We start from the raw sequence: 25943 nt of genomic DNA on the forward strand, positions 1-25943 counted from the left end.
GGCTCTGTCAACAGTAGTTGTAGCTGCAGCTAAAACTTCTATAGCTCTTACTGCAAGCCAAGAATTATTCAAGGGGCTTTACTTATATTAACTTTTAATCCTAATAATACCTCTTTAAGGTAAGTACCATTATTATCCCCGAGAGGGATGAGAAAACTGAGGTTTCAGTTCATTCAGCAGCCTTGCCATAAGTGACCCAGCAAGGAAACAATCAGAAGTGGGGTGCAAACCGAACACTGCCTGACTCCAGATGCCACAATCTTCCCAGCACTGCTCCAGGAGCGGAGAAGTCAGAACAGAGTTATGTCTGCCCCTGACAGCACATTTGTGCTGCCCCCAGGATGGCGAGTTGCTGCCATTTGACTGCGGAATTCTGACAGAAGAGCAATTCCGGGGTACGGGAAAGCAATTGGCCTGCACATGGAGAGAGTCCTGAGGAACGGAAAAGGGCACATGGAGCCCCCAGGGTGGGATTGTGTGTTTTCTGAAAAGCAGTTTTCTGTGGCTCTCATTACCAAGCAAGGTCACACAAACACGCACAGGTGCACAGCCTGAAGATAAAAAAATTTCAATCCTTAATAACAGACATCTTTAAAAGATAAGGTCCTTAATTTGTGGAAGCCTTTTATGAATAGTCCATTGAAATATGAATGCGGGTAAGCAGTACAGACTGTTTGTATATGTAAAAATGTTTAAAGGAGAGGAAGGGAGAGAGAAGTTTTAGACGAGAAAGGGAAAGTAAGAAAAAAAAAGAGAAGGAGAAAGGGAAGCAAGGCATATAGGTCCAGGAATTGAGTCACAGTATAAGGTTTCCTTTACAAATCACTGAGTGCATCCTGAGGTCAGCAGAGATGCCTCGTGTCCCACCATTGCCAATCATCTGCAGCAGGTGGAAGCACATATCAGAGTGTGCCTAAAGCCGGCCTGGGCTTTGCACAAAGCTGGTCTCTCCTTTCTGTACACTTTCACCATTTCCTCTATAATCTTTTCTACTTTGCAGTGTTGAAGTTTGTCATTTTCTACCATCAAAGCCAGCTCATGAAGAGGACTTATTTTCAGTTGTTTTGCAGTTAGTGTGGATTTAAGTCAAAGTAGTACCTCCCTCAGGGGTGTTTGTAGCATTTGTCACAAAATTACCAATAAATGGTAATATCTGCTATGTACTTTGCCCAAACTCTGTGCAGTGTCTCACATGTTGTCTCCTTTAATATGCACAACCATGTCACCAAGGAGGTGCTATTTTTAATCTCTCTTTCTTAGAGATGAGGAAACTTAGAGTGTTTAAGTAACCAGCTCAAATTCAGATAGCAAGTGACCCACAGTAAGGCATCCAGTACTGTGCCAAAGGGTGTGGGCTTCAGTCTTCTTCTTTTTTTCTTTTCCATATTTCAATGGCTGCAAGTGGGCTTCAGTCTTGACTGTGCTTCTTAGTCAATACTTGGCTGGGGTAGGTCATAGATTCTAGCTATACCTTCGTTAAATTAGGACAATAATATCAGTGCTCTCGACCTTATCCAAATGTAGAGAAGATCTGCACTATTAATGCCAAATGTCATGAGAGCTGCAGATTTTACCTTCTGTTCATCTGGGGTTGGAAAAAGTCAACACCAAGACATAATCTGAAGCCCAGACAACAGGAGAGGGTAGTCTTGTTTGTTTAGCAGACTATCCCCATCTTGCAGGCTATTAACCCAAACAACGGCCCACTCCACCACGCCTGCTGCTGGTGGGAGGCAAATGACCCTTATGCCCAGGGATGAGAAGGCAGGAGATATAACCAACAGATGGAAGCAACAGAAAGTTGCAGAATGCATGAAAGAAGAGAGAAGAAATTCCAGAAATTATATGAAGCAGCAGAGATTGGGAATTGGGCTAGCTTTTTCTCTAAAACCTAATCATATTGGTTAGAATTAGTAAAAAGATAAATTATATTCAATTCTATGATAATTTAGAGTATATTCTGTACAATGCAGAGAAAGAACATTGGAAAGAGATTAAATTAAATTTGAATCCTGAGTTTATCCTTACTGCGTAACACTGGAAAAATCACCTAACCTCTGTGAGTTTCTGCTTCAACATATTATAAAAGGAGATGGTATTTTCTACAGATATTGTGAGGATTAAATATGATGATATAGGATGGCCTGTTATATGAGGATAGTCAATATCAGAGAAGAAGTCACCTAAAAATTAATGTACTTAAATGGATACTAAAATTTCATAGTATATAATGACAGGAAGGTTTGATTGGGACTGTGAAAAAATCTTTTATTAACAAAATTTAAGCTACAGTAATAATGAGTTCTTCGAATGAACAAAAATGATTTACAGGCCGGGCGTGGTGGCTCACGCCTGTAATCCTAGCACTCTGGGAGGCCGAGGTGGGTGGATCGCTCGAGGTCAGGAGTTCGAGACCAGCCTGAGCAAGAGCGAGACCCCGTCTCTACTAAAAATAGAAACAAATTAGCTGGCCAACTAAAATATACATAGAAAAAAAAATTAGCCGGGCATGGTGGCGCATGCCTGTAGTCCCAGCTACTCGGGAGGCTGAGGCAGGAGGATCGCTTAAGCCCAGGAGTTTGAGGTTGCTGTGAGCTAGGCTGATGCCACGGCACTCACTCTAGCCAGGGCAACAAAGTGACACTCTGTCTCAAAAAAAAAAAAAAAGATTTACATTGACGTTTTGGGGAAAGATATATTTTTCTGATCAAATTGTATTATAGCTCTACACAACATCCAAGGTTGAGATGTAGCTTTGATTCATGATCATAAACGGAACCATTATTGCAGAATTCATTGAGAGTTTTATAAATTCTCCTAAATGTCTCTCAATTTCTTGACTTTCTTTTGAAGTGGCTCTGATGTAACCTTACATTTTCATCTTCTTTAGGTTATTAATAGTTTTAATTTCTGTTACATGCTCAGCTGACAATGACTTTGGTTGTGATTGAAGCAGCATCCTTTTCACTGGCTTTATGGAATCTTGTATCTTTTCTAAGATTGGCAATTTCACTTTGCAATAAATATGCACTTATTTTGCACTGCATGTCCATTGTTTGTAAGCTCAGATTTTATGGAAAAACTTACTGACTCTGCATTCATATAACGGATGGGGATAAATACTAGTGTTAATTTGGGAAAAGGAATATTTGAATGGGGACTATTGTTGGAAGTCAAGACTTTCATGTCACTGTGGTCTTTGCTTGCCTTCAGAATCCAGGAACTGCAAGGTCACCGATATTATTAAACACTTGAGTAAGGAGTTTCAACAGAATATGTAAATTGCAGTACCTGACACAGAGTAAATACTCCATAACTTGGCAGCCATTATCATAGCAGTGAAGAATTTGCCTGACAGTCATGATATGTAATACATTGTTTCAGGTTCCCCTCAACACCATATGCGTTTATCACACGAGAGAAGCACAAAGAGAAAATTAGAAGTTATTCTGGCTCAGTGGAAAGAGTTATATCATGAGAGCTTAACTTGAAAAAGTGAGTATGCTGCCATGACCTTGTGAATCTTAGCCGAAGTGATGATTAATAAAGTAACATTTTTTTTAAATCAGAGCAGCTTTTCCTTTCAAAAATTTTTAGGATAGGTTTGGGAGAAAAGAAGTCAAAGGAAATTTATCACATAAAATTTTTTTTCCCTTTTTCTCTACACATCTTGGAATATTATGATGGCAGTTGGTTTAGATTATATAAAATATAGCTTATATATGTGTGTATTGTGGGTGTGTGTGCATGCTGCATATAAAAATCCTATACATGTAATATTTTCTTGGGAGTTTTGATAGTTTAAGGCTATCATCTAATCTAATCAATAATCGTGCTGTGATGAGAGCTAAACTGAGAATATACTTTCTGCATTCTGGGGACTGTGCTAAATGTTTCACATGCATTATCTCATACTTTTAAGAAAAACATATTATTAGCACCATTTTACTGCTAGCAAAACTGTGGCTTATAAAAGTCAAGAAGCTTCTGTAAGTGCTTCTTTGGCATCTCACGTCCTAAGGTCAGTGGCATCAATTGACCTGCTGAGTGAGAGTGAAGAGAAAAAGGGCAAACCTCAGAAGGGAGGAGCAATATTATTGAGTACCTGCTGTGAGGGGACACTGGCTTGATTCAGGAGTCAGCATTCAAATCTAGGTCTGCTTGACTCTGTACTTTTCTATATAAGAACCCCACAGGCCCTGTCCTGACCCACAGAAGCACTGAGTTACACCTGCTACATGCTTTTCAGGGTGCTAGGCATACTCCTTCATGAAAATGCGGAGAGTATATTTAAGAAAGTCACTTATCATAGAGTAGAATTAAGGATACTGAATTTCTGAGTACATAAATAGAGTTAGAGTTATTTCCAGTTTTCCTCTAAGTCCCTGCCCACATGCCCTGGTTATATATTTGATGTGCATATATTTTTTTGCTTTTCAAATTCTGCTTAGTCCAGATATATAAAATCAATTGACATTTTTGCCATGTTTTATAAAGAATTTTTCTTCAAACTGGGTCTTTGCTTAGAGGGCATAAACTGTCATCCAAATTAATGCTCAATTTAATTAACTCTCTAAAACGTTTGACTCAGAAAATAGGAAAATTATACTTTGTGTTCCTCACCAAAGTCAGAACAAGCTTATTCAACATGGGCTATTGTTAAAAATAACACAGACTATAGTTAAAAATGGACATAAGGCAGAAGATGAAGCCATAATAAGAAAGAGAGGAAAGTGAGTGGGCACTTGCTCAAATCGATTCCCTGAGTTAGTCTAAGAACTTAGAATTTTCTTTGTCTTAGTATGATAACTCCTATAGCAGTGACAGTTTGATCAAGCATCTGAAACCAAGACAGCTATGGCATGGTATTATGGAGAATGTGGGTAATGCTATCAAGAGCTAATTTATATAAATCACTTATATATAATGATCACTGTGCTGAATACTTTACATGCATTATGTCTTCTAATCTCAAAACATCTCTCTGAGGTGCATACTGTTAAATTAAAGCTTAGTGAAATTGACCTGCTCAAGGCAACTTGCTCTACACTAAGCAGAGGAGCTGGCACTGAAAACCAAATCTAACTTCAGTTGTATTCTTAAACCTTCCCCTGCATTATGAATGTTCATCCTTACATGTTAGTAAGATCTGCTCCGAGATCTAGCTGCATGCACAGCATGGATTATCAATGGGGCAGTATCACCCCAAAGTGGGTGAAAATTGGTTCTTGGGAGAAGGTGCAAGAAATTTTACTTTTTTTAAATGTACAAAGCACACAGATATATAGTGCATAACCAGATATATAGTCCAACTGTGATATTAAAATTATTCTACTAAGGGAGTGATTAGGGAAAGACAAAGGTCTAAAGAGACTTCCTGGGCAAGAGGAGGGGAATAATGAAAGTAAAGTTTGAGAAGCACTATTCTACAGGCTTAAAATGGCCAAAGATGTGAATGTCACCATGTAACTGAGTTCTCTGTTCTGATCCATTGGTCTATGTCTCTGTTCTTGTACCAGTACCATGCTGCTTTGGTCACTATAGCCTTGTAGTATAGCTTGAAGTCTGATAAAGTGATGCCTCCAGATTTGTTCTTTTTGCTTAAAGTTGCTTTGGCTATTCAGGGTCTTTTCTGGTTCCATACGAAGTGCAGAATTTTTTTTTCTAGATCTGCAAAAAATGATGTTGGTATTTTAATGGAGATTGCATTGAATCTGTAAATCACTTTGGGTAGTACAGCCATTTTAACAATGTTGATTCTGCCAATCCAAGAACATAACATGTTTTTCTATTTGTTTATATCCTCTGCAATTTCCTTTTTCAGTGTTTTGTAGTTCTGCCTGTAGAGGTCTTTAACCTCCTTAGTTAAATATATTCCTAGGTATTTTATTGTCTTTGTAGTTATTGTGAAAGACATTGAATCTTTGATTTGATTCTCAGCTTGACTATTTTTGTTGCAGAGGAATGCTACTGATTTGTGTACGTTGATTTTGTAACCTGAGACTTTGCTGAATTTATTTATCAGTTCCAGGAGTCTCTTGGAGGAATATTTGGGATTTTCTAAATATAAGATCATGTCATCAGCAAAGAAGGGTAGTTTGACCTCTTCTTTCTCCATTTGGGTACACTTGATTTCCTTCTCTTGCCTGATTACTTGGGCTAGGACTTCCAGTACTACGTTGAATAGAAATGTTGACAGTGATCAACCTTGTTTGGTTCCAGTGCTAAGTGGGAATGCTTTAAGTTTTTCCCCATTCAGTATGATGTTGGCTGTGGGTTTGTCTTTTATGGCTTTTACAAATTTGAGGTATGTTCCATCTATGCCCATTTTGTTAAATGTTCTTATCATAAAAAGGTGATGAATTTTTGTCAAATGCTTTTTCTGCATCTATTGAGAGGATCATTCGGTCTTTGTTTTGGCTTCTGTTTATGTGGTGAATTACATTTATAGATTTGTGTATGTTGAACCATTTTTGCATCTCTGGGATGAAGCCCACTTTGTCATGGTGGATTATTTTTTTGATGTGCCGCTGAATTTGGTTTGCCAGGATTTTATCAAGAATTTTTCACTTATATTCATAAGAATATATGACTATATTCATATAGTCCATAGTTTTCTTTTTTGTTTGTGTTTCCTTTTCTGGCTTTAGTATCAATGTGATATTGGCTTCATAGAATGAGCTGGGGAGGGTTCCTTCCTTCTTGATGTTATGAAACAATTTCTGCAGTACAGGTACCTATTCTTCTTTGTAGGTCTGGTAAAATTGATCTATGAAGCCATCTGGTCTGGAACTTTTCTTTGCTGGAAGATTTTTTATTGCTGCTTAAATTTCAGTACTTAATATTATTCTGTTTAGGAGTTCTATTTCTTCTTGATTGAGCCTAGGGAGGCTGTGTTTCCAAGAATTTGTCCATTTTCTCCATGTTTTCAGGTTTATGTGCATAGAGATTTTTATAGTATTCAGAGATGATATTTTGTATTTCCGTGGTATCAGTTGTGATTTCTCCTTCTTCATTTCTGCTTGAGCTTATGAGGGTCTTTTATTTTCTGTTTCTAGTTAATCCAGCAAGAGGCCTGTTGATTTTGTTTATCTTTTCAAAGAACCAACTTTTTGTTTTATTAATCTTCTGTATAATTTTTTTATTATCAATTTCATTTAGTTCTGCTCTGACCTTGGTTATTTCTTTTCTTTGCTGGGTTTGGGATTGGTTTGCTCTTCCTTTTCCAATTTCCTTGAGATGATTCATGAGATTGTTGATTTGTAATCTTTCTGTCTTTTGGATGTATTGAGGGTATGAATTTTACTCATAGGACTGCTTTTGCTGATTCCCACATTTTGATAACTTGTGCTCCCTTTGTCATTTAGTTCTAAGAATTTTTTGATTTCCATCTTAATTTCCTCTTTGACCCAATAATCATTCAGCAGAAGGTTGTTTAGTTTTCATGACTTTGTGTAGAGTTGAGTGTTTCTGTTGGAATTGATTTCTAACTTTATTCCACTGTGGTCTGAGAAGATATAAGGTATAATTTATATATTTTTAAATTTGTTGAGAGATGTTTTGCGGCCTATGATGTGATCAAAGTTAGAGAATGTCCCATAAGCTGATGAGAAGAACATATATTCAGTAGTTTTGGGGTAGCATGTTCTGGAAATGTCTGTTAGCCCATTTGTTTTACAGTACCACTTAAGTCCATTGTTTCTTTGTTTGTTTTCTCTTTGGAAGATCTGTTCCATTCTGTTAGTGGGGTATTGAAGTCCTGGCTATATGATGCTGCTGTTTATCATTTCATTTAGGTAAAGTAGGGTTTGCTTTATGAACCTGTGTTAGGTGCATAAATATTTAGGATTGTTATATCTTATTGAATTTTTCCTTTCACCATTATATAATCACCATCTTTGTCTTTCTTTACTTTTGCGATTTGAAGCCTATGTTGCCTGATATGAGAATGGCCACAGCAGCTTTCTTTTGATTTCCATTTGCATGGAATGTTATTTTCCATCCCTTCACCTTGATTCTGAATGAGTCCTTGTGAGTTAGATGTGCTTCCTGGAGACAGCATATACTTGGCTTGTATTTTTTTACCCATTCAGCTAGCCTATGTCTCTTGAGTAGGGAGTCTAAGTCATTCACATTTATTGAAAGAGTTGATAAGTGGGATAGATTTCTGTTCATCTTGCTGAGTAGAACTTTATTGGTTTGTTTTACTTCTTGAGCCATTGTGGTATCTTGGCTCTGACCTTTAGCTTTTGGGTGATTTTACACTGATGGGTGTCTTATGCTGATCCATGTATAATGCAGATCTGAGTACTTCCTGCAGGGCAGGTTTGGTCTTGACAAATCCCCTTAGTGTTTGCTTGTCTGAGAAAGTCTTTATTTCTCCCTCATATAAGAAAATTAGTTTTGCAGGGAACTAAATTCTAGACTGGCCATTATTCTGTTTGAGGAGACTGAGAATAGAGCCCCAATTCCTTCTAGCTTGCCAGGTGTCAGTTGAGAAGTCTGCAGTTAGTGTGATGGGTTTACCTTTTTAAGTTATCTGTTGCTTTTGCCTTATGGCTTGTAGGAGTGCCTCTTTCATGTTTACTTTGGCCAGTCTGATGACTACGTGTCACAGTAATTGTCTCTTCACAGTGAATCTCCCAGGGGTCCTTTGAGCTCCTTGTACCTGTATATCTAGATTTCTAGCAAGGCTGGGGAAATTTTCCTCAATATTCCCTCAAGCAGGTTTTCCAACCCTTGTATATTTTCTTCTTCACTTTCAGGGATGCCTATGATTCTTATGTTAGACCTCGTTACATAATCCCATATTTGTTGTAGGCTTTGTTCATTACTTTTATTTCTCTGTTCTTTCTCTTTGACTGACTGTTTAACTCAAAGGTATTTTCTTTAAGCTCTGAGATTCTTTCTTCTGCCTCACCTAGCCTATTCTTAAGGTATTACACTGTATTTTGTAATTGCTTGAATAATTTTTTTATTTCCATAGTTCTGTTTGACTTTTCTTTAATAATTCAATTTCTTTAGTGATTTTTAAATTCATTTCCTGTATTGTTTTTGTGGTTTCTTTGTGTTGGGTTTCTGTTTTCTCTTCTATTTCATTGAGTTTCCTCACAATCCATGTTTGAAATTCTTCACCTGTCATTTCAATCTTTTCATTTTGGTTGGTATCCATCCATTGGTAAGGAGTTATTGTTTTCTTTTGGGGGTGTACTTTTGCTATGATTGTTCATGTTTCTGCAGTTCTTTTGCTGATTCCTTCTCATTTGGCCTCTCATTTAAGAGCTGAAGGTACTAGACCTGGCTTATGGGCCTCTCTCTGGGTCCCTGAAGATTGATTCCTGACCGTGCCAGGGAGAGGAGTGCTGGACCTGAATTACATATGAGGTGTTCTAGCAGGTTTGATGAACCTCTTGGGTTACCTCTGACCTTCTGTCTTCACCTCTTCCCAACAGCGGTCGTGAATTTGGTCTCCCAGTTTAATCTCTGAGATCATGGGTGGTACTTGTGAGTATGACTCAGCCACTTCCTGTTTGCTTGAGTTGGAAGGCGCTATGCTTACCTATGGGGTTGTTCGCCCATCATTGATTGAAGTTTGTATGGAAGAGCCAGCTGCTGAGGTGTTTTTTTGTGCCTGTGGTAAGCTCTGGTCCCACAGGTGGGGCAATAAATGCCTCAACGTTTAGGAGGGACCCTGTAGCTCCCAGCGGGTTGCTTGATCTCTACTCCCCCTGAAGTGGGTGGAGGAGCAAGACAGATCGTGGCTGGGTTGTGAGAGCCTTAGAGGCTTTGCAAAGCCTCAGTGGGGCTCAGAGGTTGCATACCAGGGGGAGCCACTGGTATGAAGTTCAGAGCAATCTCGCTAAGCTGAGAAGGCTGTTCCCAAGGGAGGGGCCTAATTGCATGAGTGCTAAGTCCCTGGGCCAGGCATTTTCTGCCCTTGTCCACAAGCACAGTTTTCCTGTGGGGTGGGGGTTAGTGCCCTCCCTACTTTATCTCTTGAACTCCATAGCATTCTCCCATTAGATCAGTCCATGTGAGTTCCCTCACCACCTGAGACTGGCTTTTCAACTACCCTTCAGTCCATGTGTCTAACCCACCAGCGTGCATCTCTGCGGGATGCTGGTGGGTATGGGGATAACCAATTGTGCACTCCTGTTCTACCACAAGACCCCAGGGGGAGAGACTTAAGCCTCTCTGTCTCAGCCAGGGGCATGCTCCTACTGGGGAGGCCTGCAAGTTTCTTGGCTCAAGCTGCACTCCCTATTATAATGAACTGGGGGAAGAGCCACTGTTTCCATTCAGCCTGTATGTTCCAATACCAGTCATGGGAACCAGGTATTTATGTCTTGTATGGTTCTTTATAGTTAAAAAGTGGATGCTGGTAATTTAGAGCACTGCTGGAAGTTATTCTCCCAGGGGGCTGATATCTATGAATGGAGAAGCAGGATGAAGGCTATCTGCCGTAGTCTGACTCCCTGAAAGCCTGCTATTTGAGCTGCCAGTTTCATGGGAAATGGGCTGTGTGTACAGTACATAAAAAGGAAGAATCTAAGAAAGGGAGTAACCGACATTAATGAACTCATTTTTCCTCTTCTTGGACTCACCCTCCACAATGAGTATTGCAATTCTACAAAACATCCTTGAAAACTTAACATCATCCCTGCTCCCTTGTGACACCTCTCCAGAAAAAACCTTTTGTGTTTTCTCATAGACATATTTCAAGCCTCTAAATGAGATCTTAGGGAAAGCCATGCTGTCATTACTCTGAATATAAAACTAAGAAACACAATTGCAAATAGCATACGCCGCCTGTGTGAATGTGTGCCAGCAGCAGAAGGAGTCCCACGACCATATTTACTTTTGTCCTGGTGCTTTAGTACAGCAGAGCCAACAGAGAGGAGCAAGTTCATGAAATCAACTATCTGCTGACAGTCCACGCTTTAGCAGAAATGATTATCACCCATGGTGCAAAATAGTAGACGACACAAAAGTGTTAAAATTTTAAGGGCAATGACTGATCTTAATGACTCCCAGTCAACCTCTGATTTAATAAATGAAGCAATTAATGTGAAATTCTTAGCATATTCCTAGCATATATTAACTATTCATTAATGTTAATTATAATTTGAGATAATGATTATATTTATATAGGACTCTAGTTTGCAAAGGTCTTTCACAAGTAACAGTCTAAAGTCTGTCTGGGGTATATGTGGTGCTGATTAAATATATCCATTCCAGACGTATAACAGGGTTGAGAAATGGGAGATTCTCCTGAGTTTTGACATCATCTCTTTGAATCCCTAGTATACCTTTTACACTCATTTATGTCAGCTCTCCTCTCTGCTGTAGTCAGAGGTTCATAAGAAGAGCATTTCTTAATGGAGGAGGCAGCCTAAGTCTGTGGACAACTTTTTTGAAAAGACACATAATAAAGACAAGGTATAGAGGGCATCAGCTAGCTATTGTATATCAAAGGCTCAGAGCCAGCCACAGGTGAAGCAGTGCCCCCTGAGGGTTCTCAGCTTCTCCATTCTTTTCTCAGGAAGTTTGAAATTACTTGTCAAATCTGCTGAAATGCCATGATTTACAAATCCTTTAATAAAAGAGAGGGTAACAGATTTTCTTCTACATCTCCCATTAGCATTAACACAGAACCCCGAGGAGGAGCGTACTGCCAGGCAGATCATTAGTCCCAACAAGTCAGCTTTAATGACAGGCTGTGGTGGAGGCAGGGGGTATACAGCAGGGAGGTGGCATTATGCTTCCAAATCATTCTCTGGCTCCACAGCAGCAGAGAAAGATTGCTCACTGTCCCTGCTAACAAGGAGGAAGGCCATGCAGCAAATCACGGCAGAATCAAGTTATCAGATTTTTAAGTGCAAGATGACTGGAATGTAACAACTAACTTCTCCAAAAACTAAATAAAACACGACCATGTTACAAGCAAGGGATGTGTGAAGTCAGACAATAGTACTAATAGCTAATATTTACTGCGTGCTTTGTATGTATGGTTACCAGTGCTTGACTTTAACCTTGACCACAATCCTATGAAATATGTGTCATTGTTATTCCAATTTTCAGAGAAGGAAACTAAGATGTGCTTAAGTTAAATAACACATCGTGCTGAGGCTACAACTCAGACCCAGAAAGCTTATTCTAGAGCCAATGCACACACACCCCACAGTTCTGTTTCTCAATCTCCCTCTCTATATATATATTTGTGATATCAAATATATATATGATATGGAAAATATATTCCATACCTTTTTCTCTACTTATGTACATGTATGCATGTGTTTGTGTGTATGAATGTGTATATATGTACTGAGAGTAAACATATAAATTAATTGAGGACTCTTTCTATTTCTAATATCTAGGATAATAACCAACATACCTTTAAGTTAACATTTACACATTACATAAGATTTTATATTAGAACTCTAACATAGCAATGTTTTATATTGCTTCAAAGCAGAGTCTATCTAGGTTTAAATGACACCCCCATTTCTTTCATTACCCTAACTTCTAGGCTAGGTTAGTTCTCCCTGCTGGCTGCCTCCAAAGCACCCAATCTTCTTAATTATAATATTCTTTATATATTATTGTAACTACTTGTTTAATGCCTTGCTTCTATGCCCTATGAAGGCGGGGAGATGTCTTTCTTGATCACTGCTGTAACCCCAATACTTTTCATCATACCATGCATATAGCAGGCGCTCAATAAGTACTTGTTGATTGAATGAATACAGTCATAACAATATCTGTCCTGGTAGCAATATTATCAAGGCCTGATTCTACAAATTAATTCATTATTTTTCCTGTCAGATAACTACCTATTGCAGAGTTAATAAACATGGAAAATCTTAGCATTTTGCTGTGCATTCATTATAATTAATTTTGTACACATATATACAAACATAAACAATCCTGATTCCTGCTAAAGAACATGAACCATGAGCATGTCTATGCAAATGCACACTAAAGCTACCATGAGAAATATTTCAACCTAACTTCTGTAATATAATAATGGGAAACTAATTCCTTCTTTTGAACATGTCTTACATGTCTGAGATTACTGAAGGGGTAGGTAGGAAATTTAAAATTTTCTCAAGAGCTTATACTACATGAAAAAAGAAAAAAAGCGTTCTATAAAAATAATTTTCTTTCTATTCACAAGCAAAGAAATATAACATTTCTTAATTATTTTTAAAGTTCATATAAGTCATTTCAGTTTTACTTGATGTGTATAAGAAACATTAAAAATACATTCAGTGTCATATTCAGTTTTTTGTTTTTTTTTTTTGAGACAGAGTCTCACTCTGTTGCCTGGGCTAGAGTGAGTGTTGTGGCGTCAGCCTAGCTCACAGCAACCTCAAACTCCTGGGCTTAAGTGATCCTACTGTCTCAGCCTCCCGAGTAGCTGGGACTACAGGCATGCGCCACCATGCCTGGCTAATTTTTTCTATATATATTTTTAGTTGGCCAGATAATTTCTTTCTATTTTTAGTAGAGACGGGGTCTCACTCTTGCTCAGGCTGGTCTTGAGCTGGTCTGAGCTCGAGCGATCCACCCGCCTCGGCCTCCCAGAGTGCTAGGATTACAGGTGTGAGCCACCGCGCCCGGCCCATATTCAGTTTTGACTGTTCATGTCTCTGTGTCAGGAGGAAAAAAATGGAGAAAGAAAAAAAATTACAAAATAGATGAGAAGAACATATACCCAAGAGAGGTCAAAGGTTTTGATGGACTACTTAAAGAAAAGAAGCAGAGCATTAACTCTGCGGTAACTTGTATTGGCAATGATAACCATCTAGAAGCTGGTATTTCTCTTCTATGCATGATGTCTGCAAGTTTCCTATCTTGTGCTCAGGTTGTCATACTCAGAGTTGGGTGAGCCTGTTAGGCATTCTCTCAGGCATGAACAACTGAGAGGCAACAGATCAGCAAGAGATCCAGGTCGTTAATATATTCTGCAAAATCATAACCATTGAATATCACACGTTCAAAATCAATCATTAATATTTATGTGGCTATTTAAAGAAAAACATAATGGAGCAAGTTTCAAGTTACAATGCGCATTCTTTTTTCAATATAGTTCCTGGATACAGGCATACCCCAAGCTAAAACCCTCATGTCCATGGATTCAGCCATTAACTCTAAGCAGATAGCTCCCAAATTCCCGAAGTCCATTTACTCTGAGACTCATACTCATGGATGCTGTGTAGGAACCTCAAACCTGAGAGGTCTCCAATTCAACTCAATCTTTCTGACCAAATCTACTATTGGTGGAGAATACTTTCTCCTGATTAACAACACCCTTCTCCCCGTGTCTCAGGATGGAAGCTTTGGAGTCAGTTTTTACTCCTTTCCACATCTTATTAGATGTCAAATGTTTCTACCTCAATGGTGTTTTTCAAATCTCTCCACGACAACAGTATTGAGCCAGTCCCTTACTGTTTCTGAGTTGCTTCAGTAAATCTTCAACTTTCTCCCTGCATCTAATCTTAAAAATCAAAGATGACCATATCCATTTCCTTTCTCAAAAAAAAATTCCACCTTGCTAGGGATTGCAATTTGAATTTCTTCTTCTGGCATGACAGTTGTACACTAAACATGAGTGAGACATGGCAACTGCCTCAAAGAACAGAGAACCAAGCAAAATATCAGCATGTTGTTTAATCCCAGGGATTTTCAGAACCAGGCAACTAGCTAATTTATTATGAAGAGGCAAAGTGAATACTGAAATCCTTGTCAGATCTGCTTGGCAAAACATTTTGCAGGTTCAGCTCACTTTAATTTTCTAAACAGGTTTAGTCTATTAAAACAAATCTATGACCTTCAGTTATTTTAATAGGACGGATTTTACATTTCTTGAAAATAATACAGTCTACATATAAATACTCAGAACAGCTAGGGAGCATGATATTAATCTATTTAATGCAGACAGCCTTGTAAAACTGTGTTTAATGTTTCTACATTTTTCCCACAACCTGTTTGTACTTAACACTGTGATTTGCACAGAGTGATCACTCAGTAACTTTACTGCATTATTGATTGAGAAAGGCCTTCAGTGGGGTAGGCACAATTAGTGGACATTTCCCAGTGGAAGAATATTGTGAATTTGGCAAAGCAGTTGCTTCCTAGAAAATTGGTCACATCTTCCAATTTTCCTTTCTTCAAGTGACTCTCAAGTGAATGAATTAGTATTCTTGTGGACACGTGAAAAATTTGACCTGTTCTCTTATAGGATTTTATTACTATGTCAGGGTAAGGGAAGTCAAGTGCTCTGTGACTATAATTGCGACTTACCAATTCCTAAGTAGGGGTATTTAATAACCTGCTTAAGCAGGTCAGACACTTAAAATGCTCAACATTTTATTTTTTCACAGAGACAACATAATTCCAAAGAGAAAAAAATGTAGCTCCTACTGTATAGATGTTTAAGGTCCTTTCAGAAACACATTTTCCCTCTCTGAGGTCTAATCTGGATAGAAATAAGAACTTGAATGCAGGCCTGGGATAGTGGACTGAGTGAGGATGGTAAGGGTGTGAGAACAGAGGTCTGAGCGAGTTCAAAGGTTGGTTAATGGATATGAAATTACAGCTGGATAGGAGGAATAAGTTTTAGTGCTCTATAGCACACTGTAGGGTAAATATGGCTGACAATAATTTATTGTATGTTTCAAAAAAGCTATTATGGAAGAGAGAATTTTGAATGTTCACAATGCAAGGAAGTGATAAACGTTTGAGGCGATGGGTATGCTAATTACCTTTCAATCATTACACATTATGTACATTTATTGACATGTTACTCTATGTCCCATAAACATGTACAATTATTAGATGTCAACTAAAATTAAAAGGGGAAAAATAAGGTATGGTACCAGGGAATTAGAGTGCCGGACAGTTAGGAGATTAGGGAAAAACCTTTGCTGTTGCAAAGACCGAATGAGATCATACCTGCACAGTAGGGCGAGGTCGGGGAGCAAACTGTCTCCAGGTAGGCAGCCTGAGCTTAAATCCTCTCCTGGCTGTGTGATCCCACGCAAGTTGCTTACCCTACCTGAATCTCAATTCCATCAGCAGTGAGTTGTGCAGATAAAATGAGATAACAGATGGAAAAGTACTTTGCGCATAGTAAGTGCTTCGATGTTAGTGATTATTATTCATTATTTTTATTTCCTCAAATCCCTCTATTTAAAATTACAACCCCCAATATGCTCCATTTCCTTCCCTATTCTATTTTTTTTCTGTAGAACTCATTACCATTGCCATACTATATATGTTACTTATTTATCTTATTTTTAACCTTGCACATTAGAATATAAACTCCGTGGTGATATGGATATTTTCTGTTTTGTTCACTACAGGAGAGTTCCCAGGACAGTACTAGCACATGGTAGGCACTCAATAAATATTTGTTCAATGAAAGAATCATTGCTCAATATAGTCTTTGGTATACAAAAAGGGTAGCAAATTGTGTGTTATGAAATAGCCAAAAATGGCACTTGCCAGTGGGAACCATTGCCAGGGTGTGGCTGGGAGTGCGGATTACTGAGCAGAGTGGAGAGAAAGGTTGTTAGAGCTGAAGTCAAGAGGCCCTGGAGCCAGGGTGCTAGATGGGTCACGCACATAGAATCTGTGTCACAGGATGATGCTGGGAAGTGAGGTGGAGCAGAGGATGCAAAGGAAGCTGCCGGCATCTCTAAGCCTATAGATAAATGCAGAGGAATGCTCTGACTTGTTAACTACAATAAGAAGCGTAGAGGGTGGAATTATCAGATGGCTGCTCTTCATAGTCAAGGAGTTTTCGGAAGTGAATGGTGACCTGGGAGAATCCAAACTCTGCCTCCTAGTCCTGTGCCATATGGCCCACAGAAGACTGAAGAACTCCCCTAGGAGAGTGCTACAGGAATGATAGTCCCTGGAGAGGGCTGGGATTCCATCAAGGAAATGGGTGGGCGAGTACAGCAGAGAGACTGCAAACGCAGAGAACTGCATTGTTTAGGGGTATCACATTCCTGTGGGAAAGATGGAGGAAGAGCAGTAATCAGGAGCACAGAGCAATCTAGAGATGAGGGTCTGTAAGAGATCAGAGACTGTGAACAGATAGATGCTAGAGGTGATATTCTGACACAAGGTCACCCACGAACTTATGATTACAGGGGCTCTTTTTTTCCACCACCGCATACAAGATGATTTTGTAGTTAAACACGCTAACCAAGGAAAGGAATAGCACATTTCTAGAAACATTGTGATGTTAAAACACTCAAGGGAATTGTTCAAAAATCTAAGAGTCACGTCTTCTATTTGCCTTGGAAATATCTTGCCCTTCCACCTCAAAGGAATATTTGATATCACTAGGATGTACTCTTGGATGAACTTAAGAAGTCATTACCATTTGTAACCTTTACATGTTTTAAAGCCCAACTTAAAATAAATAGGTTGAAATTTCAGTGAAGCTGCTTATAAAACTAAAAACTTTTATATTCAGAAAAACTTTAGGACTCTTGTGAGTTAGAACCAGTCTAACACTTTTCTATCTCTCTTGCTAAATTAAATTAGGAAGTGTGAAGCACTTCACGTGACCTCCAAATAACTCATAAGCCAATGTTCACTTCCTAGTTGATTGGTTGGTCAGCGGCTCAAACATTGACTGAGTGACTGTGATGCTTAAAGCATTGTAGGAACAAAACGATGAATAAGGCAGGCTAGGATTTTGAACAGTATAAAGACACTATTTAGAAGTCAATAAATACTTGAAAAGCTATTTGGAGCAGGTGAATATTTTGACATAAGAGTCTTTTGTACTCTTCTACAGTCCCTGAATGAAGAATTGAAGATAATGTTAATTAATATTAATAATAACAAATGTGAGCAAAACCAGAGTGCCCTAGAATACTATGTTAGATGTGCTTTTCAATAAAATATGTTGAATGAAAGTCTTTTTGGAGTACACAGATTTAGGTGAGGGCACTGTTCTCCAGGTAAATTAAAATGTCACCATCTCTGTGTCATCGTCACAGCAGATAAAAAAAAAAAAATCCTTCTCAGCTGCACTAGCTAAAAATACCTGAGGCTAATGTATATAAATGATGAAAACAAAACTTTCTCCATTCTGAAAACATAGCCATTCTTGCTCAGGTGGCAAGATGTCATTTTTAGTTTCTCCTAAGTCTTCCCTTGAAATGAATTTTAATATACTTTTATCCGTGTACGTGTTTCTTGATGAGATATACAGGGGGCACATACATTCATGATAGGGCTGTTCACATATCCCCTCAGGAAGCCTCATCTATACTTCTCAAACTTGAATGAAGTCCAAGATGAATATAACATTATCTTAGGAGACTCCAATTAATGTCTATTAAAACTCTTTCTTGTATGACTTCTCTTGGCCCAAAAAGAGATGCTTAAGGAGTTTGGATCTTACTAATTAGAATGGCAATGATCCAAACTTTGGATACTGAGAAATCTACTAACAAATATTATGTTTTCTTCAAATATGATATGTTATTCCACACATTTATTAAATGCTTATGTTTGATTGATAATATATATCTTAAGAACAACAACCAAAAATATCTTTAGATTGGTATCTTCAAAAAAGGTTTATCTTTCTCTGTAAAAAGAGACCCACATTAAAACCTAAGCAAACAAGCCAATACACACTCTAGCCAAAACAAACAACAACAATAAAAAAACTGCCACCGTTATTTTTTATGGAGCCACAGACAATTATTTGAGGGTTTTCATAGTGTCTTGCTTAATTTCCTGGTTAAAAGAGGGTAAACTACAGCTTCCACTGTGTCCAGACGGAACCAGGGAAAGAGCTCTATGTATACGGGTATTTGGTACACTTCAGGATTACCAACCTATTCAAACATAGATGTTACTTCTGAGATGTGCTGATTAATAACAAGATACCTGGACACTTTTTTATTCCATCTGATTCAAAGAGAAAGTTTAGGACGTCACAAGTTTGTGGATTTTGTATCTTTGTTATTACGAAATCAATGACCTGAGGCAATGAAGGCTTTGACATCATGTGCAGAACATATATCCTCTCCTGAAGACTGCCTATCCACCTGTCCTCCAGCCAAGCCAGGACAAGACCACCAGGATATTTGGAAAGTCTGAATTCAGACCATCTTTCCTGATGTTATCCAAGCTACTCTGAGCTACGAACTTCCATCTCTAGGACCGTCTTGCAAACAAAGCTCACTGTTGAGGGAAAAAAGCCACAACCATACAGACTATTTATGTGTATCTGCCATTCTGATTTTAAAAATTGCGTTAAAACCTATACCCAAATTAGGAAAATTCTTTTCGTTGCCATGAAACATAAAGACAAGTTCAATATTTAAATCCCTGGTGGTCTAGTGGTTAGGATTCGGCACTCTCTCTCTCAATATTTAGATTCAATTCTAGAGTAAAAATATTTTTTGGCTTACTTTTGATTGCAGGATAAATTTAGTTACTTAAAATCCCAGAAAGTAGGGGTTTATGTGATAAATCTTAATATGTACGATGGTCTATTAATTAAGTTAAATTACTTAATTTTCCCCCCAGCATTAGTTCAAATGGGCCATTTTATCAAGTGCCTGGCCTGTCAAGATGATTTAGAATTTAAATACAAAACAGAAGAATGCTAATCCTTAATGTAGACTATAACAAATTATCAAACATTGAGGTTAGATATTTGACATTATATTTACATATATTTTTCTTAATCTTTTCAAAAGGCAAGTCCATCAATAGTTGCCCATTTTACTGCAGTCAGTCATTCCAATTGCAATTTCAGGAGATGCAGATCAAACTTACTAAAATGCTCCTTTTTTTCTTCTCCCCATTTTTCTGATCTCCTATACAGCATTCGTTGGCATAAGAATATATATACATATTTACCTTTTACAATAATAGAGGTTGTATTTGAAATATTAATTATCCAAAACAAAGTTAAATGCCAATACTAATCAAAAATATCCTTATATTCGTTGCATTGCATTTGCAAAAATGTTAGGAAAGAGCCCTGGTTGACAGAGTTAAGTTCCTTGTCCAAAAAAGGTGTGTTTTGTTTTATTTTGTTTTCAATTGACCACAGTTAATTATGTAACCAATATTAACTGCAAATTAGCTTTAATTTTTTAAGATGAAAAATTGAAGATCACATACAAACCAAATTCATGTAATATTTTCTTTAGTATTTGATGTTTTCTAAGTAGCCATAGCATTTTCATATAGAAAGGGAGACCAGAACTTTTGGAGAGAACTGGGATTTGGAAAAGCAGGCGGGGAGATAAGGATGAGGCGAATATAAATTAGAATCTGGTATGCTATGTACTACTTACCTTCAAAAGTCAAATAAAACTTTCCTCTGTCAAACCAAACGAGGGAAGGCTGTTCATTCTCTGTATGGCCAGGAGTTGAAGCGGGATGGGAAGGGTTAAGGAGAGGGAGAGAGAAGGACACAATGTGAGTTACAGAGCAGGTCATTAATCTCACTATGGGGAAGGGTGGAGGCACTGCATGCCACTAGCGTGCAGGGGGAAAAAGGGAAGGCTGGCAATCTATGTTTTGCTTTATTTTATTTTTAGTTTAGGAAACAGAAAGCAAAAGCAAAGCTATGGAGGCCTAAAGGAATGGGTACATGTTGCTGGTAGCTTGATACTTGGTGCTTGTGTGCATGGAGCAGAAGTCTTCCTGGCCATGCAGGGGCGTCAGCATATTTTAACTGCACTAATTTGGGCAAACTGTCATTCAGCAATTGCTGTATCCATTTCATCTTCAATGTCATCTCCTTCTATGTTTCCAAAAAGATCAACTCAAAGTTATAGGTTGTACAAAACACTAGCTTAGGTTTTCAATGACAACAGCATTGCATATCAATTTAAAGGTCACGGAAGATGTCCTATATCTTCCATCCCCTCCCCTGGAATCACCTTAGGTATTCAGACACAAAACACCCTTTACTTGTGTAACAAAGAGAAAACAAGATTACTAATGGTGCTCTATTATTTTTTAAATTAAAAAGCAGTGACCAGACATGTAATTCTGAGCAGTTAAATTATTCCTTACTTTGTAAATTCACAAAGCAATAGCATCTCACCTTTTTTGAACCTTGTCACTGAGAAACTGTCATGCAACCTGCTGATTTTTAATATATTCACTTAAAATATTTCAGAGGCATGAGTTCCACGATGAACAGTAAATACACAGGGTGCATCTGAGAGGCACTGGACATTCATGAGGTGAGGAGCATGTCCATGGAGTTTACAGCATTCAGATGGATAATGGCTTGGATTTTTGAAATCTAGGTATCTAGAGATCACTCGGCTAGCACCATACCTGCAGGCGTTTCACAGCGCCTTTCAAACGAGGGCAGTTTGTCATAAAAAACATCATCTTCTGACACTACGAACCAAAGAAACATAAACGAATGGAAAACAAAAGCACAAATACAAATCCCAAATGAAATTGAGCAGCACACTTTACTGACTGAAACACAGAAATGATTGTAATGGAAAAAGGAAACAAAACTTAAAGACACTGGAGTTATGAAGGATATAAAAAATGATGTGCTTATTTTATGATGATTCTATGAGAAGAAATTAAAAATTTAAAAAACGCCAGGTCTTTGGCATCTGTGAATTTGGCTGAAGTCAGCTCCAGGGAAGAAGTCATGCCCCACCTTCTCAGGAGTTGCTAAAGCCACTATCATTATAATTGACTTATGCGAGTGTATTTCACTTCAACACAATTCTCAAGTGGCCAGACATATGTCCATCAACAAGAACTCCTGACAGAGCCCCGGGAGCTCAATGGGATCACCCAGCATGCACCTTCCTCCCATGGGGAAAAAAGATGCTTTTAATGTGACCATAAAAGTGCAACAGTATAAATCCAAGGTCTCAGCATCAACTATCCCATTTCAGCCACATCAATATCCAAAGCCAATTTGCCTTGCACCTGCCTTTGATAGCTGTGGACTGCTCATTTTGAACAGCATTATTGTAATTTCATCTTTCGCCATGGTATCCAGCTGTGGCTAAATGTCTTTGTAAATTGGTCACAACATTGTGAATTGAGGTTCTGGACTTCAGCCATCTCAGCTCTTTACAAGGTCTCGCTTCTCACCAACTAACAAATGCAAGTCATTGGGACTTTTACTCCATGTGATTAAAAGTAAAGGTACTCAATGTCACAGGTCTTTAGGGTAATATATTACAACAATTTTCAATAGAAAATTGAATACAATCTGTACAAAGACCAGTAAGGAAGAATCCTATCTACAATACAGAGAATATAAAGAAATTGATGGGGGTATAAAAATATTCCATAAACAGTAATGTTCTTTGGAAAATAGAACATTAGCTTTCTTCCTTAGGGAGTAAGGCAGGGAAACTACTTTTTTTGGGTTAGTTCTTAAAGTTGTAGGATGTAACCTGTTAATTACAGTTTTTATTATACATGTGGCTTTTTTGGTGCCCAGAATAAGTTAATGCAATTCCTATAACATCTATGGGAGTACTGGAGACAGGCCTTCCCAATATAGCATAAGGGGGGAATATAGACTAAAATAAAACGTGGGAATTTTTTCTTGGGATCTGGAATATCCACCTCCGAAGGCCTTTTTGTGCAGCATAATCAGTACTAATACAGATACGCTTTAGAAAGCTTGTACAACTTAGAATTGCAATCCAGCTTGGAGAGAAAAAGGCTTAGAGGACATATTTTATGTTTTAGATGCTATTGTTCCACTACTGAATACAAATAATTTTTACTCAAAGTTTTGAAACAAAAGAAACATAGCATCAAAACCTATCTGATGCATCCTTTGGTGCCCATAAATGATTACTTTTCATTCATTACAGATCCCTGGGTTGTTAAAGACGCGATTTAAAATGCATAATTAGCAGGGAAGGAATATAATTAACAGTGAAGAAAAATTGTTTTTATGGTGGTCTTTTTGTAGTGGGTTCTAAGGAAGATTTTTGCAAACATTTAAAAAAAACTACTATCACCCATAGAAATAAAAAAACAAGTAACAAAAATGTTGAGGAGTTTGTTTCTTATAATAGCATAACTTTAAACATTTTCCTCATCTCCATAATATTAGGAGTTTCTCCCAAGTCATATAATACAGGTCCTGTGGGATTCTTCTAGTGCAAAAAGAGTTTACTGTATTTCATTGATTCTAAAATGTGCACTTTTCCACATTCTATCCTGTCTGAAATTGGGATGGGTCTTATATTAATAATTACTGTGATAAGAAAGTATTTCATCTTAGCTCAGTTGGCACCTTTTCCTCCTTTCTTACTCATATATAAAATAATGGAGCATTTTTAAATCAAGGATGTCTTAAATTCAATAAAATGCAGTTGTGTAGGAGCTCTTCATTATTTGAGTGTGACAATACACAGAAAATTGTCCTGTCAGCTGTAGCATCAGATTTACTACTTTATAATCACAGCTCTTAGGAAAGATTTCATACCAAAGTCCTTTAGGGGCATTTTGTTATATTAATTGCTGTGCAGAAAGTTTAGACTTGCTCTTAAAAATTTAGTTCTTGAATTAGGATAAACTTGGCTCATTGGTTCCCATTATACATGTCCCAATTTCAGCTCAAGTGCCACAGGAAACGTCAAAAAAGTATAGTGGCAGTGGGAGGGAAACGTAGAGACATAAACTTCAAGGAGTTTGCCACTGAAATTCTCTGCCTCCCCCAAGGCATTTGACTATAGTAAGTTGACACTCCACAGCAGTCCTGAGTAGGCCCCCTGGGGTTGAACAGACAAAGTGAGTCCTCTCCAGCAGCAGAGGGACAGTAACACGCAAGAAGCTGCTGGACAGTCATTTGACAGTGTATTTACTTCATAGAAAAGTGGCTGTCAGGCGACCCACAGCAGGAGGAAATACAGAACGGGAGAGTGAGGAATTCAGCAGGAAGATGAAAACCAAGTAAAAAGAGCAGAACCAAACAGATTAAATCAGTATGCTCCTCAGCCAGGGAGCAGTGGGACTATCTTCTTATGTGGCTATTTCTGTTTTAAGCCCTCTGTGGTTCATCCTGAAAGAACATATACTAGATGCGTTAAGAATCAAAGTTGCTGGCCAGGATTTGAGATTTCTACAGCAGGGAGTACAGAAACACGTTGTACAAAACATGGACATAGTTTAAATTCCCTGCGTGTGCAATTTTCTTTATGAATTATAGTGAGTTGAAAGAACGTGTTAGATGGTTCATCTGAGGTCACTTAGGGTCCACTTCTTGAGTGACAATTCACTCTTGCTTTCTTCTCTGATCAACAAGGGAAACCACATGGAGTGGGTGAAACAAACAATCTTGAGAAAACAAATAAAACAGAGTGGGAGGGATGGCTGTAGCAATCAAAGTGTATTAAAGAGATGGAGGTAAGATATAAATGTTACAGAAAAAACAAACAAGCAAAAAAATGAGAGAGACATGAGCTAACAGGCAGTGGGAGAGAGAGGAAACCCCCAATTGCCTCAGTTGATGAGAATAAATGAGGCTATATAAATAATGCTAAATATGTCTGTTAATAAATCACGTGAAACTGGGTAACTGGCTATATTTTTACCAAATTTGAAAGGTTCTTGTTGGGATGGTCTGATTAAAAATATAAAGCATGTGATATAGTTGAAATTCCCTTTGAGGGCCTCAAGAGGCACTTTGGGAAAATAGGCAATTCTTTTCCAGAAGAATTTAAGGCTTTGATCAAGCTACTTCTCACATGGACAACTCCGCAGTTTGCTCTTCTGTAAGTAGCGGCAGAATTTATTTAGCTTTGGCTAATGTTTCTCCCAAACAATGTGGGATGGGTCAGCTGGTTTATAATATGGAAGAATTGGAGGGGAGTTCAGATAAAGGAGGACAGTGGGGAGTAGGGGTCACATGGGAAAAACGGAATGGGAGAGCTGGAGGTCAGAGACAGCACGCAAAAGCGAAAGAGGCAGCAGGAGCCCATGGGAGGTAGGAGAAGAGAGAGACCAGCCTTGGCAAGAGGGAAGCCGCTCCAGGCAAGATGAGGCATTTAAACCTGGGAAAACCAACCAGCTGGGCAGCCATTCTCAACTCTTCACTTTCATCACAGCATAGGGAAAGAGGCACAAAGGCATTTACTGAAAATGCCAGCAATGACTTATTTCTCTGGGAAAATTGACCACACATCACTGAAAAGCACTAGAAAAAAATGTCAAAAAGTTTGCTCAAGTCCCACAATGCCAATGTGTATAACATTTGTCAACATAAGGACAACCAGAAATGATAAAGCAATGAAAGTTTCAAGAAAATAAAAGTTCTCAATTTTGTGATTTCTGATGTGGTACACTGTTGGGATTTAGATACACATATTCCCTCAAAGGAGATTCTTTTTATTATAGGAAATAAGATCTACAATAGAAGACCTTCCTTAGTGATTCCTTCTTTACTTTTTTTGAATAGCTCTTTATGGAATAGCATAAGAAAATTCCTGCAAAACACAGGTGTTAACTTTTATTTGTCTCTTTGCTTCGGTAAAGCACTTGGCTTCCTTTGCAGAGAAGGTGGTTTTAAAAGAAGAGTCAGGTGATAGCAAAACACACAGCAAAACAATTTCAACCAGAAACACAGGGCCCTGGGGATTTCAGATCATAAAAAATAGCCAGTCAAAACTACAAATGGATTAAAAGAGAGGAGATAACGTTTACCAACTGTGGGAGTGGTGGCTGCACTCAAGGAATTGGTTGACGATATTGAAGAAGTGCTCTCAGCCCGGGCTAAGGGTGCTATCGGAGGAGGGCTGGAAGAATGAATGGGAGGGCTAAAAGGTCTGGACTGTAGGGAGAAGAAAAGAGATGAAGAGTTAGACACACAGGTTGTAGTATTTTTGTTCCATATTTTTAATGTCTCCCAGCCCCGGATATGACAACTCAGGTTCTTAAAG

The 25943-nt window shown here is 38.2% G+C and overlaps 1 protein-coding gene across 1 annotated transcript in view; it reads right to left on the bottom strand.

Annotated features, from left to right (window-relative positions):
• Window positions 1-25943, bottom strand: part of SGIP1 (SH3GL interacting endocytic adaptor 1) — a 189455-nt gene that overhangs the window by 27402 nt on the left and 136110 nt on the right. Inside the window, exon 16 of the mRNA XM_045547815.1 lies at window positions 25708-25834. Within this exon, the coding sequence (XP_045403771.1) occupies window positions 25708-25834 (127 nt within the window). The remainder of the gene's footprint in view (window positions 1-25707; window positions 25835-25943) is intronic.

Source organism: Lemur catta, chromosome 3 (assembly GCF_020740605.2).
Source record: "Lemur catta isolate mLemCat1 chromosome 3, mLemCat1.pri, whole genome shotgun sequence".
NCBI lineage: Eukaryota > Metazoa > Chordata > Mammalia > Primates > Lemuridae > Lemur > Lemur catta.